The sequence below is a fragment of the Contarinia nasturtii genome, unplaced genomic scaffold, assembly GCF_009176525.2.
Source record: "Contarinia nasturtii isolate CC-2019 unplaced genomic scaffold, AAFC_CNas_1.1 Cnas_scaffold_3829, whole genome shotgun sequence".
NCBI classification, from domain to species: Eukaryota; Metazoa; Arthropoda; class Insecta; order Diptera; family Cecidomyiidae; genus Contarinia; species Contarinia nasturtii.
In genome coordinates this window covers 1-18,038 of record NW_022201126.1, presented here as the reverse complement: position 1 = coordinate 18,038, position 18,038 = coordinate 1, and the positions used below count along the sequence as shown (strand labels likewise).

Here is an 18,038-nt window from a genome sequence, read left to right as displayed (position 1 = left end):
AAAAAATCGCGAAAAATGAAAAAAATAATTAAATTTTTTTTCTTCGATTTACAAATACTACTCAATTTTCTGTATCACCTGGTGAAATCAGAATGAAAAAAATCGCATTCCATATCATCTGAATCACGATCTGGACTTTTTTCACTGTTTGAGTGCTCTATACCGAGTCTCCGAGAGTTTCATATAAACTTGCTATGTGATGCCTATTGAATAGTAAGCGAATACCAATCGTGATTGAATCAATACGCGTCATTTGGCTATTGCAAGGCGAGAGAAAGTTGCCACTGTGAAAATTTTAATAAAATTTCTATTAACATTCTAATAAAAAATCTACTAAAATTCTAATAAAAAATCTACTAAGACCTAATAATTAGAAGTTGTTAGTAGCTAGTAAAATAATAATTATTACTTCTTAGTGGCTACTAAGAACTACTAAGTAATAAAATAATAAAAATGATGAAACTAATAAACTGATAAAAATTCTACTAATTAGTAGAAAAATTAACACCTATGATTTTTTCAAACAATCGCTGTGGCACCTTTATGCCTAGAGCATATGCATATTCGTTGGAAAGTTCTTAAAGTGAGCTATCGAATGGTGCTCATTGCGACTTAAAAATTTTAAGTTCAGATGGCCAAATCGGCCAAAAATCAAAATTTGGACACATAACGGATATTTTCTCGAAAAACACACTCCATTTTGAGAATTTCACCGATTTATGCCCCAAGACAAAGATAAAAAATAAAGAGTCTTACGGGAGTAAGACGAACTTTTCCGCACGGTGGTAGTTGCGTATTTTATTAAGCAAGTTCAAAATAATATTTGTTCGAGTTTTCAAGCCTTTCAAGCGGCGTAAAGTTCGAGACCAAAAAATATGTTCCATCGAAATATTCTTTAATTTAATAGCAGAAGTACTCGCAAAAGATTTTTCACTCTTTCCCATTTGTACTAAACACTATAAAAAAATATGTCTGACGTTAATTTTGCCATAAAAATTATTTTTGAATCACTTTTCATAACAAGTCACAAACAATTTGGATTTTTGTATGGGAGCCATGTCTGTATGCTACCTTGATGGTATGAAACTTTGCACAGGTTATTTTTCACAAAAAAAAAACATTCGAAGGGTTTGAAGAAATTTCAACCAAAATTAAGAGTACTCCCCATATGAAAATTTGGTACGGAAGGTGCCCCTAATTTTGATTGAAATCTCTTCAAACTTTCAGTATGTGTTTTTTTTGTGTGTAAAAATTAGTCTGTGCAAAGTTTTACGTCTTTATGGTATGGCTCCCATACAAAAATTCAATTTTTTTGTGATTTTTTCAAGGAAACTGTATCAAAAATTTATTGTATCTAAAAACTAGCATCGGATTCGTGCCAAAACACCCACCCCCCAAATTCATATTTTTGAGTGTTTAAGTCTACATTAAGTATGACTTTTGGACGAAAATTGGACTCTTTTTCATAGGCTCCAGGACTCTTTCTCCAGGCATGAAATTTTTTTCCATCAACCAAAGTCGCTCAAAATCTAATGATTTCTATTCCTCGCGACCCCCAATCATCCTGTAAAGTCGTCAGATTTTGAATTAAGTTTCTACGGTGAGCGCAATCTTTCTCGTACGACGTACGACGTACAGATTAACAAAAACCATGTTTAAAAACGCCTAATTTGTGTTCTCTGACCTCAATAATAAGTAGAAAACATGTGCCTGAAATTTTCAAAGTTTTGACCGATTACAATACTTTTCACCCTACTGTGTGCAGAAAAGTAATACAATATGTGTGCAGAAAAGTAAAAGTGTATAAAATAAATATAAGTATAAAACTTAATATACATTTGTATATTCGGAACGTTGCATTGCGTCATCAGTCCATACTTGCAGTAAAAAGAGAGGAATTTCTGCAACGTTTTGAATGTTCAAATGTACTACATGGGCTGATAAGTTCTTAGAATCGGACACTAGATGGCGACACAAGTAAATATCCATCTCATTTTTAGGAAGAGCCATCCTTTTTAGGAATGCCAACGGAATTTGAGCCAAATCTGTTCATGGAATCAGAGGTTACACCACAAGAAGGAACATTACCTCAAAATCGTACCAAATTCTTCATTTCATGTCTTTATTTCAAAGGCCGGGCTGGATGCAAATCTATTTCTCTCTCCAGGGGATAGATAAAGGTCCCACCAGTTCACACCAGAAATATGAAGTTCATACTTTTTAACTTGCTGGAATTTCCACCGTGTGTATGGCTTCCCGAGGCGGTTTTTGATAACAATTTTAAAGTATACATTTTCTTGAAAAAAACAGTATTTTCTCGATTCAAAAAGTTCAAAAATGACATGGACTATTTCTTTGGCATCGCTTCATTCCATTCAAGATGATAAAGCAACATTTTGAACAATACACTTCCAAGGAATACGAGCTAAAGCCAAAAATTCGAATTGGTGACTGTCAGGACCATATATTGCCTCATAATGCATTAAATGGATTCAAACAGATATCAGCAGTTAACAATAAATAAAAATATCAATTTGATTAATGCATAAAATCCATTCAACATCGCTATAAAGTCGCCCCTTGATTCCACTTTGGGTTAATACGGAAACTCGTTGCGAGTGAATTTTTTTTACCCAAAAGTTGAAGTAATAAATTTCCAAAACTATTGTACGGAATGCTTGGGATCTAGTCTAGATTATTCACGCGAATAGTGCAGTCTTTCATGCCAACATCTTGGATTTATTGAAGCATCTCTTCAAAAACTACCATTTTAGAGGCAATAATTACTTCGGTCTGTACGACCACATGCAAACTCAATAGACTACTTCTAAATGGCCCTAATCGATAGTAGACAGTCCAAACAATGAATTTTGATTGGTTTTGCATTTTAAGAAAAAACTGGAGGTTGGTCCCTTCCAACAGTTGTAATTTCCGAGTTGGCATTCCTAAAAAGGATGGCTCTTCCTAAAAATGAGATGGATATTTACTTGTGTCGCCAGGTAGTGTCCGATTCTAAGAACTTATCAGCCCATGTAGAATATTAAGTTTTTATTCACAGTACACAGAAAAATTATCTATCATTTATTTTCGTCACAAAATTGATATCAGAAATTTTGTGTTTCATATTTTGGTTTCGTCACTCGCTCTTCATCTCGTCAGAGGTTTTTTATTTGATAATATATTACTTGTAGCTGGTTACGATTTAGTGAACCAGGTTTTGTCGGATGAAGTTTAGAAGAGCAAGTATATGTATTGATTGTCACATGTCTAATGGACTTTCAATGCAATATGCGAATTTTTCGATAATAATTTCATTGATAAATAGAGTACGTGAAGGTCTCAAATGTAAGTATTTATTTTAATTGCACTACATAGCAACAATTGAATTTACTTCCGATTTTGCTTTAGTAAGTCTTAATATCAATCGATGCGTTTTGCGAATGCTATTAATTGTCATAGAATTTTGTGAACTTTGAATTATTTATTTTATTTATTTATTGATAGATACCATTTTTTATTTTCAGATATGGGAAACTCCCTAATGCACATTGTATGGCAAAGTCGAAGATTGATATATAGTGTAGGAGGTGATCTCTTTTGAGAAATTTAGCATAAAAAACCATATGATAGTTGAACTGAACCACAGAAGTCGACGCGAATACCAGAAATTAATGTTTTCGTTAATTGGCGACTTAGCTACTCATGAAAACCTCTTTTACCAAGAACTCTAGCAAATCGGGAGTTTTCATTCTTTTTAGATCAAAATTTATTACAGAAAGGAGACTTTGAGCCAAAAAACAATAAGGAATAGAAAGAATTTTCTCTCTTTAAAATCTTTAGAGAATTAAAAGATTACTTAACTATCGGCCCAGGGGTTCGAATGATTTAAAGTGGTATCCATTCGGAAAAATGAGAGGGCGATCTTCTTCCGAAATATTAAATCATTCACTGTAGTTTATCTTCGTTGCTTTGATCGCAAGAGGAATGGAATAGTCTAACCATATCTGTCAATTATTTTCACAATTTGCAAAAAATTAAGAAAAGATTTTTTTTATTATAATAATAAAACACTTTTTTATTAGAAGTCATTCCAAGTGCTCTGTGCTCTACATAAGAAAATAAACGGTTATCTCAATACATCCTCGCGTGATAACGAATATTGTGCCATTTTTTTGATTTATTGAAATTAAATATGATGATAGGTTTTTATTAGGATCAGAACTATCAATTAAAATGAATCTCGTTATTATAGTTTGGGACACAAGATTAATTGATTAGTTTTTTTTATTTTAAATAAACAATTCAATATTAATTTTATGGCCATCGGAGACATTGATTGCAAGTTTTAATTTACACAGAAAACACAAGCAAAATATTTATATCGAAATAAGACATATGGAAAAATATGTGTTGCAACTGACAGAAAAATTATTATATGATCCTTTGTAAAAGATATACCTTTCTTATTAAGAAAATAGCTTTTAGAAGTTTTAGTTTCAGTGCACATGATAAGAATGACTACTTAAGATTATCATATTAGAGCGTGAATGAATTTTATACACTGTTTTCTTTTTCAAAATAGCAAACAACATGGTTTCTGAAATTTAAATTTAAAATTATTTTGCATACAACAGCATTGCATATCATAGTTATAATCCAATTCTGGTCTACCTTGATGTCTGTTTTTTAATCATTTTTACTTATCCTATTGATTAATAATTTCCGTGCATCTCCTTCATTTTGTTTCGTTTTAATTTGGGTATTCGTTTTTAATCAATTTTCTGGTATTCCTTGTTTTTGGGAATATGAATACTTAAAGTAAAACACATTTTCGACTTTTTTTAGGTGGTAAAACCGGACATAAAACGGCTCGAATAGCTTCATCAAATACAGTTTTTAGGCCTTTCTGCGTAAGCGCTGAACATTCCAAATACTTGACTGAGTTGATTTCTTTCGCCATTGCCAACCCCTGAAAAAATAGGAAATTCATGTATCGAAGACTCTTTTAAAAGAAATTTTCCTTTATTGCAATTGTTATTTTTATTTTAGGTTTTTGCTTCATTGTGCGTTACAAGTGAGGCAGTACAAAGGCTAATGGTAAAAATGATGATTCAATTCAACAATTTTGTTTTACTATCATCAACTTAAATAACTGTCAAAATATTATCATTTTTCATTAATATACGTATACATTTTAGTATTTTTATACGTATTATTTACCTGTGGATACGTAATTGGAGCTAACTTTTTATCTCGTAGTTTTTCTATTGTCGTTTTATCGTCTCTCAAATCTAATTTCGTACCAACTAGAATGATTGGTGTAGATGGGCAGTGATGACGAACTTCAGGAAACCACTGAAATTAATTTAATAACGTCATTTTATTCAGTAGAATCCATGAAAAATGAAATCGTAAGGGACTAAATTCAAGTTTTTATTATTTTCGAAATTTATTGTTTTGTATGAAGAAAAATATACGATATAATTTCCCGAACAGATATCAATCGAAATACCGGAATTGTATGTCTTCCGAAAATATTTTTTTAGATAAACAGCAGTGTGATCATATACGTATAATGGAAATGAATATGAGATTACAAAAAAGGAATTCTTACAAATATAATTTACATAAATATCTTTCTATCTATCTCTACTTTATCTGATGCATATGTTGAAGATTCTTTAAAATAGTTTGTAATAATTATTATATGTATAAAATGAAGTTATTTTGTATAGTTTATGTTTACCTTCGCACGCACGTTTTCAAATGAAGCTGGATTAACAAGTGAAAAGCATATAAGAAAAACATCTGTTTGTGGGTATGATAACGGACGCAAACGATCGTAGTCTTCTTGACCTGGTTTGGTCAAAGAAAAGAAAAGAAAAAAAAAGTGAAACTTTAGCAATTCAATGTAGTTTATAGGTATCGTGCAATGTATATTTGTCCTACCTGCAGTGTCCCACAAACCTGGAATGAAATAAAATAAAAATTCAATATTTAAAAGAATAGTGTTTTATCTATTGAAAAGTATTCATATGAGTCATTTGTCGTCAATTACACAAAATATTTGTTAAACTCACAAAAAGCAGAACATACCTAAATTAATTGGTTTGCCATCAACCATTACATTTGCCGAGTAGTTGTCAAAAACAGTTGGTATGTATTCTCCGGGAAATGCATTCGTAGTATAACTTATAAGCAGACAGGTTTTTCCAACAGCACTAGAAAAATAATATATAATACATTCAAGTTGATTGTCTTTGCTTATAAAATAAATTTAAAAAAATAAAGACGAGAAAACTCAAAGTATTAGATGGTACATTGCCAAATGTCGACACACGACCAAATGTCGAAATACCGAGAGGTGAATTGAAATTAAAAATTGAAAATTCATTTTAATTGCATTTTCAAAAGTATATTATGAAAGATCAATATCAAATCTCTTTATTATAATCCAAATTTTAATCAAAAATCTATTATTGCTTTCACAAATTACGTTCAAAAAAATTTGGCATTTTTATCCCTTTTTACGTCAAAATTTAAACTATGTCTGCGAATTGTAGATAGTTTGATTTAGTTATTGAACAGAAATATTGAAAATTAAAGGAAAACAATTATATTTATTTTTCATTTTTCACTGTAATATTATTCCGGAATAAATCGTCCAATTGCCGACACATAAAGCACCGAAGTTTAAAGTGAAATACTTTGGATTTGACAGATGTGACAGTTAAAGTCGTGTTTGGATCATTGTGAAACTCACACCAAATATATTATAGATCAGTGAAATAACGTAATATTTTTAAATATTTTTGCCATTTTATTATGTAAAAATAAATAAAATTAAATATGCAGCAAAAATATATCCATCTAATAATTTCAACTTCGATATTTTGTATTGTTTACCTCAATGTAAAGAATGCGTTCATGAGCTGTCAAAACTTAAAGTTGTTCAAGTATCGCAGTGAAAATTCATGAAACATGTCGAGATTTGGGAGCTGAGAATTGGACGTTGAATATCCGACATTTGGAATTTTCGATGTTACGACGGAAAAATCAAAAATAATAATATATTTTTGGAAATTTCTTTCTTTTGACAAGTGTGAAATTAAGCACATTTAAATTCTGCATAGAATTGTGTATAGAATGATATTTTTAGATGAAAGCAAAAGTGTTAAATATCAAATTGAAGTTGAAAATTCAAACAAATAGTCCGACATTTGGGCGAGTGTCCATAAGATCTTGTTTTTGTTGAAATTTGAGCATTCGTTTTTTGGTATTCATCTTTTTCGGGAATATGAATACTTTTTTGCGCTTCATGAATACTTTTAAGCTATTGCATTTGTTTCAGTCAGCAAAACTCCGGAACGAGTTGACCGGCTACGATGAAATTTCAACAGTGATGTAGATGTGTAGCATCTCAGCTGACATCCATTTTGGACCATATTGAGCAAGTCCATCAGATCTTCTTATTAAAAAGTGGGTTCAAATTTGAAAGTTCTTATTGCCAAATTTGGATTCGACGCAAAATTAGGGCAAATTGGTAGTTTTGAAGTTGTTTACTCATGGTTCGTATGCTAACAAGTTAATAATGAGTATTTATTAATAAATATATAATTAAATATAAATAATTAATAATATTAATTTAATCACATTATGATTAAGTTAACTATAAATAATAATAATAACACGGTTATTGATATCGGTAATCATCGTCCATCATGGTTTAAGACCATTTAATAAATTATGTTAAATTATAAGATGTTATCCATGAATTACCAAAGTGAATTTCATTTGAAAACCCAATTTTGGGTCGAGGAATCCGAATTTGGCAATGCAAACTTTCAAATTCAACATTTGAACACACTTTTTATTATGAACTACCAACTACTTTCGTCACAAAATTAATATAAAAAAAACTATTGAGAAAATGTCCGTTATGTGTCTGAACAGACGGTCAATATTTGATAGCACCATTCGATAGCTCACTCCAACGATATGCATATGTTTTGGGTATGTCAAGTGAGGGCGCTACAGATGAAAAATATTGCTAGATTTCCTGCGATTTATAGCTTGGACTTAGGCCTAAAATCAGTGAAATTTTCAATGCACCAAGTCAGGCTAGTTTCCTGGCCGTTATATGTCCGGCCGAACGGTAACTTTTTGGTTTTTGGTCAATTTGGCCACCGTAAATTCAAATTTTTGAACCATTCGATAGATATGCATATGTTAGGGAAAAAAGTCGAAAAGTGACTTTTAGACGCCGGCCACTGCCAATATGGCGGCCATATTTAAAAGTGCCAAAACAAAAGTCTTAGTTTTTTATGTACTTCAATCTTAGAAATTTTCTCGTGTCAAAAAAACCGCAGAAACAATATTTTTTGGAATTTTCAAAATTTAAATTTTTAAAAAAAATTGAGATTTCTTGCAAAATCCATTTTCAGTATAGTTTCAACGATCAACAAGTATAGTTTTACGAAACTATTAATACATTGATAATGGAAATTTGGAATATTTATCACTCCCAAATTGTTTGATGGAAAATTATTTAAATTATATTACTTATTCACAGTTTGTTTTTTTATCCATAATGTGACGAAGTAGCACCAAAATTTATGAATATTCAAAAAATACTTTTGATGTTGCCTGACGGGGACCTCAAGCTATTTCGCGTTTTGGTTTCGAAAACTGTCAGACCAGTACAGTGTTTGTTGTGCAACCGAAACATGAATTCCGAACATTTTCAATCACGATTTGAAGCAGTATTTCTGCATTTACATCCAAAGGAGCCACAATGGCCGCAGGCGAAGGTCGCAAAATACCTTCATTAGTAACCAGGGTTCGTCCAGCACTGGATCCAGCAGTATAAGCGGGAAAAAAATGTTAAGCCAAACCGAGCCTCCTCGCCCAAGCAAGATAAGCGGATAGTTAAGTTGATCGACGAAAATACAGGTATGTCGCTGAGCCAAGGTGTTAAACGGCTACGCCGTTTTAAAATAAAGGTCTCGCGCTCCACATTCAAGAAAAGATTGGATGTCGCCGATGTTCGTTATCGCAGTACAATGAAAAAACTCTTTTTGACAGAAAAACAGAAGAAAAAACGCATTGACTGGTCAAAACAAAATTCAAAAAGAGATTGGAGTGAGGAAATATGCACTGACGAGTCATTCTTTTGGCTGGTGATTGGCACTAACCATGCCTAGTCTAGAGCCGAAAAGAAAGTGGTCGTTCGCACGGTAAAGCATCCGAAAAAGATCCATGTCCATGAAAGTTGACTGTATTCACGGGCATTCCAAAAGCCATGGGAATGAACCAACTTTATTCATCGACACTGTTACCCACCTCCAAGAGGTTCTATGGCAACGGCAATTCATATTGGCTTCTACTAGAAGATAATGATCCAAAACACAAAAGTCGTCTCTGCACCGCTTGGAAAGAGGAAAATCAAATAAAAAAAATGATCTAAAACGATCGAAAATGTTTGTGCTATCATTAAGGCAAGGCTTCGTGGTAAAACACATCGCAATTTGAAGCAGCTCAATTTATTCATTCAACGCCAGTGGAGAAGTTTACAACGCGAATATGCTGAAAATTTGAGCAAAAGTATGTCCAAAAGATGTGCCCGTGTGATCGAGAAATACGGTGACTGGATAAAATATTGATTATGCACGAAGTAGCTTAGAGACTAAATAAAACATCAATGAAAAAAATTATCTCAAAATCGTGTGTTTACATTTTTCCGCATTTAAATTTTCCCACATTATAGATAAAAAAACGTACTGTATATTTTTTGAATAAACCACCAAGGCGAAGAAACGAAGTTCGGTGCACTTATTATTTCTATTTATCCGGGATATTTCTTTTTAATATGACCTACAAGGTTTTATGTACAATATATTTTTTGTGAATTGATCTTGTATTGGAAACTTGATCTTGTATCGTTTAAAAAATATTAATTTGCTTTGTATCGAATTAAATTTACATAATGAAATAAGTCTTAGATTCCTGGACATCACAGATGAAGAGTCGATTTAAATAAAAATCAATATGCATAAAAATCGGCATTGATATCATAGTCTGAGAAGAGGAGGATGAAGTTTAATTTTCCATATAACATCCTATCTTTCAAAATATCTTAGAGCATTTACATTGAATAAGCTTCTGTCTCTCAAAATTCTTTTTAGTAAAGAAATCAGCATATTATTCTCAGTATAATCATAACAATAATAGAAAATTGTGAATTATATCATTTAAAAGATCTACATCACAAAGAATTGCGTTTGCATAAAAGAAATATTTTGTTTACTTACCCGTCGCCAACGACTACACATTTTATAGCTTGCATATTCGCAAATAATCCCTTTGATACTAGTGAGCGAAGATTTTCTTTGGATTAAAATCAAAGTATCTTTTGTTTTTTCACCTCACTTTCGTTTAATTTGAACAAATTATACACAGACCCCAACAAATTTTCTCCTAATGTTTGTTTGGCACAGATCAATTTAGTATTTGTAAATTTATATATTCATTTATAGAATTTTATGACACTTTATATTATTGGATCTTCCGCTGTTCTGATTATTAGTATTGTTTACAATTATTCTTCACACCATTGATAGTTTCAAAATATAGTAAGTAGATTGCTATTAAAATTCTTCACTGATGTCTTGTGCATAGAAAAGTGGATTGCCATTTGCTGTCGTCTTATTATTGCTTCATTTCATTTCGTTAATTTATACCGTGGGTGAAATATTTTTTTCCAATTTGTCGTAATTGTTGACGTTACCTTTAGCGCCCAAAGTCTTTAATAAGAGATTATACCAAATGAAATAATTTTATTATTTTATCAAAAAACTACTATAGAAAACTACTCTATTTTTTATGTTGATGAAAATAAATAAAAATGCTTCAATATCTCATTCTTGTTAGGATTTCATAGTTCAGTTTCAATGTTTACACATTTGATCATAGATTCTTTCATATAAAGTGTTATATTGCACAAAACTCCTACACATTTAAGTCGCTGTCATTATTTGATAGTCATAAATATATCTCGAAGTGAAAAAATCATGAATTATATTATTCTTTATTTAACTCCAAGACTAAAATATTAACTATAATTTTTTTTTTTTTATTTGATAAAGTCACATGCATAAAATTTAATTTGTTTATCAGATATTTTCATGAAATTCAAAGAACATATAGATGGAACAACCCAAAACTATATAGATGGGATAATTTATTTTTTTTCTACTTCTTTCAAACCCTAAACAAACGTATATAAAAATAAAAAAAAACACTTGATATATGCTGCAGTATTCAAACAATCATAATTATCCTGAGAGTACATACTGGTGATAATAATTTAAGTGATATTTATTTGACAAAATTATGCCATAATGGAAAACTCAAAATATTTTCAGAACTTGAAAATAAATACACATTTTTTATTACTTTCTTGTATTGCAGAATTAACTTACAATAAGTTCCAATTTTAAGTTCGTTTTGTGCATTGGTCTCAATTATAGGTTAAACACGCAATCAATCACAGAACAACAGAAAAATATATCAAATATACCAGCCCAATGACCGCACCGAGCAGACATGACACATAGCTTCAACAATTTCACTAATACTATAACAGATTCCATAGATTTCGTTCACTTTGCCGGATAACACATATATTATGAAAATAGGTTGAAACGGATAATTTATAAACTTGAATCAAGTACAAGATTTTTATGAACATCAAACTTGGAATACAATATTAGACACGTTAAATAGCGAATTTTTTGGATAATATATGATTCCGCTCGATTCCGAACTCTCTTTTGCATCAAAAAACATGTTTGTTAGTTTTTCAAATCCAATATTATATACATTATTATTGGATTCTGAAAATCTACTACTACTTCATGTGTTATTCATAATGTAAACCACCCATACATTTGTCAAATTTGTGAAATATTCCGTCATAATAATAATTGTTACCATTTTATGCTATTTACAAAAAAAAAATAAATATTTCCATAATAAAATGTATCAACAATTTTTTGCACAGGCAAAATCTGCCATTTCATTTCTATCTTCGGATGAATTGAAGGCTCTCCTCAATGATGACGCAAAATTGGAAGAACGTGTGGACAGTGTGGTAATATCAGAAACAAAAAAAAAATGATTTCTTAAGAACACAATAATAATCGTGTTGCGACAAAGTTGCAATAAATTTGAATTTTTCAGAAAATATTTCAAACAAAATAAATGTTTTAAATGTTAATTTTTTATTCTCAGCTCAAAATCTTGGATCAAGAAAAACAGGTGCTTATCGATCAAAATCGCAATATTGCAGAAGATAATGTGAATAAAGAACCTGAAATTATTGAACGCAAAAGTCGAATAAGTGAGATTTCGGATGAAGGAAAATCTTTATGTGAAAACCTTCAAGAAATGCTAAATGCTCTAAGTAAATATCATATCATGCTGTATTTAAAAACAAATTAAAACTATTATGTTCATTTACAGAGCAGAAGAATAATAATAAAACACCAGACACTGCATTAGCTCTATTACAAGCTGCTGCTGCTGAATGTGAAGAAAAATCTGAAGAAATAGCATCAACGTTCCAAAACAAAGAAATCACAATTGATGAATACCTCGAACAATTTATGATGGAACGAAAACTAATGCATTTACGTAAATTGAAAATTGAGAAAATGGTTGAATTAATGCGACCAAAGTCACAAAGCAGAAATGTTGCTTACCCACCACCAAACTTTTATCCTCCTTTTCCAATGCATATTTCAAATCAAACATTTCCCCATTTTTGAAAATTCATATAGTATAAACTTTGATGTTTTATTTTAAATGAGTAAACAACAATCAATTTTACATTGTCCGATAATGAATAAATATCTTATCAATCAATATCCAGTTTTTTGAAGCTGTTTACAAATTTTTTTCCCATCTGGTCATCATATGTGTTTATGGAAGATTTTGGAAGGTTATCCCAAAATAAACCGCGTTGTTCTTCGTCATTCCGAAAATATTCAATTCGTTCAATAAATTCATTTCTGAAACATTGGTGTATTTCTTCTGCTGGAGATAAATTTCCACCAAACTCTCTTGGTAAATTATTTTTTGATATAACTTTTTCGTAAAATTCACTCATTTCATAGTTCGATGGATAAGTGTGCAGCTTGAAAAATATATTAAGTTTTTTATATTTGAGTTACTTGACTTGTACTTTTATAGATTCAAATTACAATTATAATCATATATATGTGTGCGAAATCATACCATTTTCAATATTTCCATCCGAATGAAAGGTCGAATAAGAGAAAGAATTTTGTCAAAAAACGGCACAACATTCAAGACATGAATTTCACGTAATTTGGCTGGCATAGCTAAAAGGGAACAATTAATTAGTGGATGATTCCTTTCACATTCTATATTTGTTGTTTTTTGTTCTTTGTCAACTAACCTTCTTGAACATATCGGAAGAATTTTCGAATGGTTGCGATTTTAACACGAGTTAAATGACCGATTCGAACGTGCCGCATATCGAATAAAAATATTATTCCACGTTCTGCTGACAAATTCCCATATTTTTCAAGACAAATATCTGAAATATTATTTTTTTTGTAATATATATGTTATACCTTTGATTTAAAAAGAAAACAAACAATTCATTTCATTTGCAATAAAACCAAGTTTGATTACATCAAATACGATAATAATATATTACCAATTGTCATAAAAAATGTTTTAATAGCGTTATCAAAATGATAGTTTGATATTTTGGGGTTTGAAAGTTGATGAAAAATAATTGGGCATCCGCTATTCTTATCATCTGGTGGAAGAACGAAGTAATGTCTGTAAAAAAAAGAATTACAGTTCAAATAAACCACCAAGGCGAAAGAAAGCTGTTCGGTGCAGTTATTATTATTATTAATAAACATGTACTGATTATTTAAACACTGCTGTACAGCATCAGAAGTGGGATCTCGACCAGCAAAGTGTTCAGGTGCTTGTAGTTTTGCATCGTAATAGTTTTCAAGCGTTCTTTGAGCTTCATCAACACAACCGTCAGATGATTCAATGAATAAGATCAACTGATAAAAGAAGTGAAATAAAGAAAATAAAAGATTTTTTTATTTAATGGACGACAAAAATACAACAATTCTTTGAAGTTCTCACGAATATTCAAAATTGATCGAAGCCTTTGTGTGTACTACACACTGTGTAGTCTTTTATATTTTTTAAATTATATGTAGATCTATAATATGTTAGATAACTTAAAAAATTGGAGTTAAACTAATTTCTATTATCTAAAATAATCAGTGAAAAGGGAAATGTTTTTACTTTTGTAAAATTACCTGTGTATTAGTAATCAATTGAATTGGTACAATTTTTGAATTTGCAACGGATTTTCGCAAGGCGTCACACGCTGATTGTTGATTTAATGTTAGTTTTATCTTTTTTTGGTCACTCATATCAATAACTAGTGATAATCATGGATTTTGTATAATACTTTGAATTGGTTAGCAAACTTTTTTCAACATTTGGTATTTTATTTATTTCCAAAAAGTAATTCAAAGTTTTCTAAAGGCAAATATATTTTAATCTAAATAGAAAAAGCACCTAAAAGTGAAAGCAGAAGATGTTCGAATAATGTTAAATTGTATTATTATCATCAATGTTAACTAAACAGTTGTTTTTAAATAGCAAAAAAAAACGAGAAATAAACAAGTTTTGCGCTTGCGTCAAAATGTTAATGGAATAAATTAGAAGAACTGAAAAACATGTTTTAGAACCGGTCCAGTTATACTATCAGGGCAACGCAAAATAATTTTTAAAAATAAATATTCTGTAAATTTTAATAGGGAATTATATATATTATTTTTTGTGCGTTGTAAGATTAGGAAGCCTTGAAAGTTACTCCACTTGTCCCCAAAATATAGCTCTTCAATATCGTCCAAATTGTTCGACCATGATGACACCAAATGATCTCCTATTATTCTAATTACACAATAATAACAAAAAGTTACCTATAGGCTCCATACATTGTCAATCTCTCTTGACCTATGTTTCAATCCATCTAACTTGAACCTTCAATTCGGGTCGAAAAGTGAAAATACCCCATTTCATTGTGACTTCACAATGGGATATTCACCCCTTATGACTCAAATGGGTATACGTGTTCCCTCCCATGAAAGTTGCACATATCAATGTAGTTTCCATTGGCCATTAGGGGTCCTAAAAAATTTCTCTCGTCATTCTGAACAACTTTGTAGTACATTATTTTTTGATCCGACCAAATTTTGATATGGTGGGGTACCCAAGACCCAAAAGGGGCACCCCTTATTTTCACAAACCTATTTTCTCGGCACGTTACATCGATATAGGTGAAATTGATAACTTTTTGTAACACTTTGGGTACTTTACTGGTAAGACTTTTTTGTTCCGGCACTTTTTAATATGGCCGGAATGTTGGCCGTGGCCGGCTTCAAAAAGTCATTTTTTGACTTTTGTCCCTGCGGTCACCGAGCTGCATCCATGTGACACACCCGGACATATGCATATCGTTGGAAAGGTCTTGAAGTGAACTATCGAATGATGCCAATTTCGGTTCAAAAATTTCAACATGGAGTGGCCACTGGCCAAATCGGCCAAAAACTAAAAAGTTACCTTTCGGCCGGACACATAACGGCCATTATTTCGGAAACCAGTCTAACTTGGTGCATTGAAAATTTTACCGATTTTAGGCCTAAATCGCCGCATAGCTTATATCCCAGAAAATTCTTTTTTTCGAGATAAAGCCTTCGATAGTGCAAATAAAGCCAAAAATGGCCATTTTTCCATACGGTCGCTGTGGCACCTATACTTGGCATACCCAGGACATATGCATATTCGTTGTAATGATCTTCAAGTAAGCTATCGAATGGAGCCAATTGCGAATTAAAAATGTCAAATTAGCCAAAAACCAAAAATTAACATTCTGGTCGGACACATAACGGACATATTCTCGGAATTGGTTCAATAATTTTTTTTGAAAATTTCACCGATTTCAAGTCTAAGTCTATAAAATTCCGCAAAGATTATATCCAGAAAAATTCTTGTTTTCAAGATATGGCCTTCGATAGTGAAGATGTGCCCAAAAAATAATCTAAAAATAACCTAAAAATCAATATTTTCATTGTATTCATAGATCTGACGTCTTGAGTTTAAAATCTGGGGGTGGGTAAAAAACCCCTAAAAAAATTCTCTAGTCATTCTGAACAACTTTGCCATATATCACTTTTTGATCCAATGAGGTTTTGGACAAGTTGGGTACTCCCCCCACTAATACCCAAGGGGGGCAACCCCCCTTTTCACTAAATTATTTCCCCACTCCCAATATATCGTTCCCCATCATTTTCATAATTTGACAAAATACCATTTATAAAAAAAATCGATTTAAAGAGGATGTCGTCGTAAAGTGTAGTTTAGCCGAAATTTTTGTATTAAAATCGTATCGAAAATTACTTGCATCGCAAAACTAACGTCATATTCGGTTTTCTCGTACCCAAAAATCCCCAATACATATTTTTGAGTGTTTGAGAATACATTAAATATCACAATAATTTCACAATTTTTCAAAAATCTAAAGGGGTCTCGCACCAATTCAAAAATGCATTTTTGAATAGTTCCTTCCTAGAGGAGTGGGGGGGGGGGCAAAATTGAATATTTTGTCCCACTTTAGAAAGTGGAGAGCTAAAAAAAAGGTCTTCACTTTATTCGCCAAAATCCCTAGCAAATCGAACGAATATTTTTTCTCAATTTGTAAATGGGTACTTCTCACATCTCTTCTCAGGGAGGGGTAATCCAACCCCTCGGACCCCTGCTCAGAAGCTATGCTGATTGCACAAAATATGAGCCATTAAATTATATGCTAACATCATTCAACGATTTTTATACCAAAAAAATGCCAAACAGTGATGAAAAGATTTAGAAGTAAATTTATCAACAATCAAACTAAGAATAGAAAATTATTTCAAGCAAAACAGATAAATAGAAAATATTTAAAAATGGATTATAAAAATTTTAAGAAGTTGGAAAATTAATTTAAGAAATTTATATTGTTTACATGAAAGGAAAGAAACAATAATTTTTTATTATCACTCTCAAAAATACTTGATAAAAATCAAATTGTATTAAATTATATATATTTAATTTTATTATTTTCAAAAAACCACCAAGAGGAAGGAACGCTGTTCAGTGCAGTTATTATTATTATTCATTAACCAGAGGAGCTAAGGCGCCATCTGGAATATTAATAAGTTATGAATGATAGATTAATAAGTTATGAATGTTCACAACAACTGCAGTGCTCGTCGGTGGTGGATGTACATACGTCTTTGCTCAGTTGAGTTTTTGGAATTCACACTATTCGTGGTAGAAGGTCTTTGCTCAATGGACCGATAAGAAAAATCACCACAAAGCCGACTCCTGTAGTCGAGTAGTATCATGAATTACCTTCTTGCAATAGGTTAAAAGAAAACCTGAGAAACGAGGAACTATGGACACCGCTGAATCGGTGGACCTGGTACACTCTCCGTTTCAATTCAACAATCCAAAACACAATGTTTACAATAATGCCGTTAATTTTGCACAGGTTATTCTTTCACAAAAAATAGCATTCTGAAACACGAATCAGTCGTTTTTTCGATGTCCGAATGTATGTGCGTGGTACCCTGTACAAGAAAAGTAATTCAAAATCTGACTTCACGGGATTGGGGGTCCCAATTGGAATAGAAACCATTAGGTTTTGAGCGACTTTGATTGATAGAGGAAAGAGTGATGCCTATGTGAAAAAAATTCCATTTTTCTTACAAAAGTGGTATTTAATGTATACTTAAATCAAATAAAAAACCTCTATCGAGGTGAAGAATGAGTGACGAAACCAAAATTTGAAACACAAAATTTCTGATATCAATTTTGTGACGAAAATAGTTGGTAGATATATTTTCTGTGTACTGTGAATATAAACTTAATATACA

The 18,038-nt window shown here is 31.3% G+C and overlaps 3 protein-coding genes across 5 annotated transcripts; 1 reads left to right on the top strand and 2 right to left on the bottom strand.

The window, feature by feature from the left end:
- Nucleotides 1-4,034: 4,034 nt before the first annotated feature.
- On the bottom strand, nucleotides 4,035-11,639 carry LOC116350186 (ras-related protein Rac1). Of its 3 annotated transcripts, none has more exons than XM_031781924.1 (7): nucleotides 11,481-11,639; nucleotides 10,311-10,802; nucleotides 6,097-6,221; nucleotides 5,950-5,967; nucleotides 5,747-5,856; nucleotides 5,221-5,355; nucleotides 4,595-4,969 (listed from the first exon to the last, which is right to left on the bottom strand). In XM_031781924.1, exons 2-7 carry the CDS (start codon nucleotides 10,343-10,345, stop codon nucleotides 4,814-4,816), a joined length of 579 nt encoding a protein of 192 aa, XP_031637784.1. In that variant the 5' UTR covers nucleotides 10,346-10,802; nucleotides 11,481-11,639; the 3' UTR covers nucleotides 4,595-4,813. The 3 variants fall into 3 exon arrangements, with proteins under 3 accessions (XP_031637786.1, XP_031637784.1, XP_031637785.1); XM_031781925.1 differs by lacking the exon at nucleotides 11,481-11,639 and adding an exon at nucleotides 11,353-11,465; XM_031781926.1 differs by lacking the exon at nucleotides 11,481-11,639 and having other exon boundaries at nucleotides 4,035-4,969; nucleotides 10,311-10,360.
- A 313-nt stretch (nucleotides 11,640-11,952) lies between these two features.
- On the top strand, nucleotides 11,953-12,931 carry LOC116350188 (vacuolar protein sorting-associated protein 37B). Its single transcript, XM_031781929.1, has 3 exons — nucleotides 11,953-12,151; nucleotides 12,292-12,463; nucleotides 12,523-12,931. The coding sequence occupies exons 1-3, from the start codon at nucleotides 12,038-12,040 to the stop codon at nucleotides 12,825-12,827; spliced, it is 591 nt and encodes a 196-aa protein (XP_031637789.1). The 5' UTR covers nucleotides 11,953-12,037; the 3' UTR covers nucleotides 12,828-12,931.
- LOC116350187 (alpha-tocopherol transfer protein-like) lies at nucleotides 12,821-14,657 on the bottom strand. The gene is made up of 6 exons (XM_031781927.1): nucleotides 14,376-14,657; nucleotides 13,963-14,111; nucleotides 13,745-13,872; nucleotides 13,481-13,621; nucleotides 13,297-13,403; nucleotides 12,821-13,195 (listed from the first exon to the last, which is right to left on the bottom strand). The coding sequence occupies exons 1-6, from the start codon at nucleotides 14,490-14,492 to the stop codon at nucleotides 12,917-12,919; spliced, it is 921 nt and encodes a 306-aa protein (XP_031637787.1). The 5' UTR covers nucleotides 14,493-14,657; the 3' UTR covers nucleotides 12,821-12,916.
- Between the last annotated feature and the right edge of the window lie 3,381 nt (nucleotides 14,658-18,038).

Coding starts and splice junctions, on each gene's coding strand:
- LOC116350186 (XM_031781924.1), bottom strand. CDS start 10,345: ATGCAAGCTATAAAATGTGTAGTCGTTGGCGACGG. Junction 6,222..10,310: donor TGTGTAGTCGTTGGCGACGG/GTAAGTAAACAA, acceptor TTATTTTTCTAG/TGCTGTTGGAAAAACCTGTC. Junction 5,356..5,746: donor TTGAAAACGTGCGTGCGAAG/GTAAACATAAAC, acceptor AATTAATTTCAG/TGGTTTCCTGAAGTTCGTCA.
- LOC116350188 (XM_031781929.1), top strand. CDS start 12,038: ATGTATCAACAATTTTTTGCACAGGCAAAATCTGCCATTTCATTTCTA. Junction 12,152..12,291: donor AAGAACGTGTGGACAGTGTG/GTAATATCAGAA, acceptor TTTTATTCTCAG/CTCAAAATCTTGGATCAAGA. Junction 12,464..12,522: donor AGAAATGCTAAATGCTCTAA/GTAAATATCATA, acceptor GTTCATTTACAG/AGCAGAAGAATAATAATAAA.
- LOC116350187 (XM_031781927.1), bottom strand. CDS start 14,492: ATGAGTGACCAAAAAAAGATAAAACTAACATTAAATCAACAATCAGCG. Junction 13,404..13,480: donor CTTCCGATATGTTCAAGAAG/GTTAGTTGACAA, acceptor GTTCCCTTTTAG/CTATGCCAGCCAAATTACGT. Junction 13,196..13,296: donor GGATGGAAATATTGAAAATG/GTATGATTTCGC, acceptor ATATTTTTCAAG/CTGCACACTTATCCATCGAA.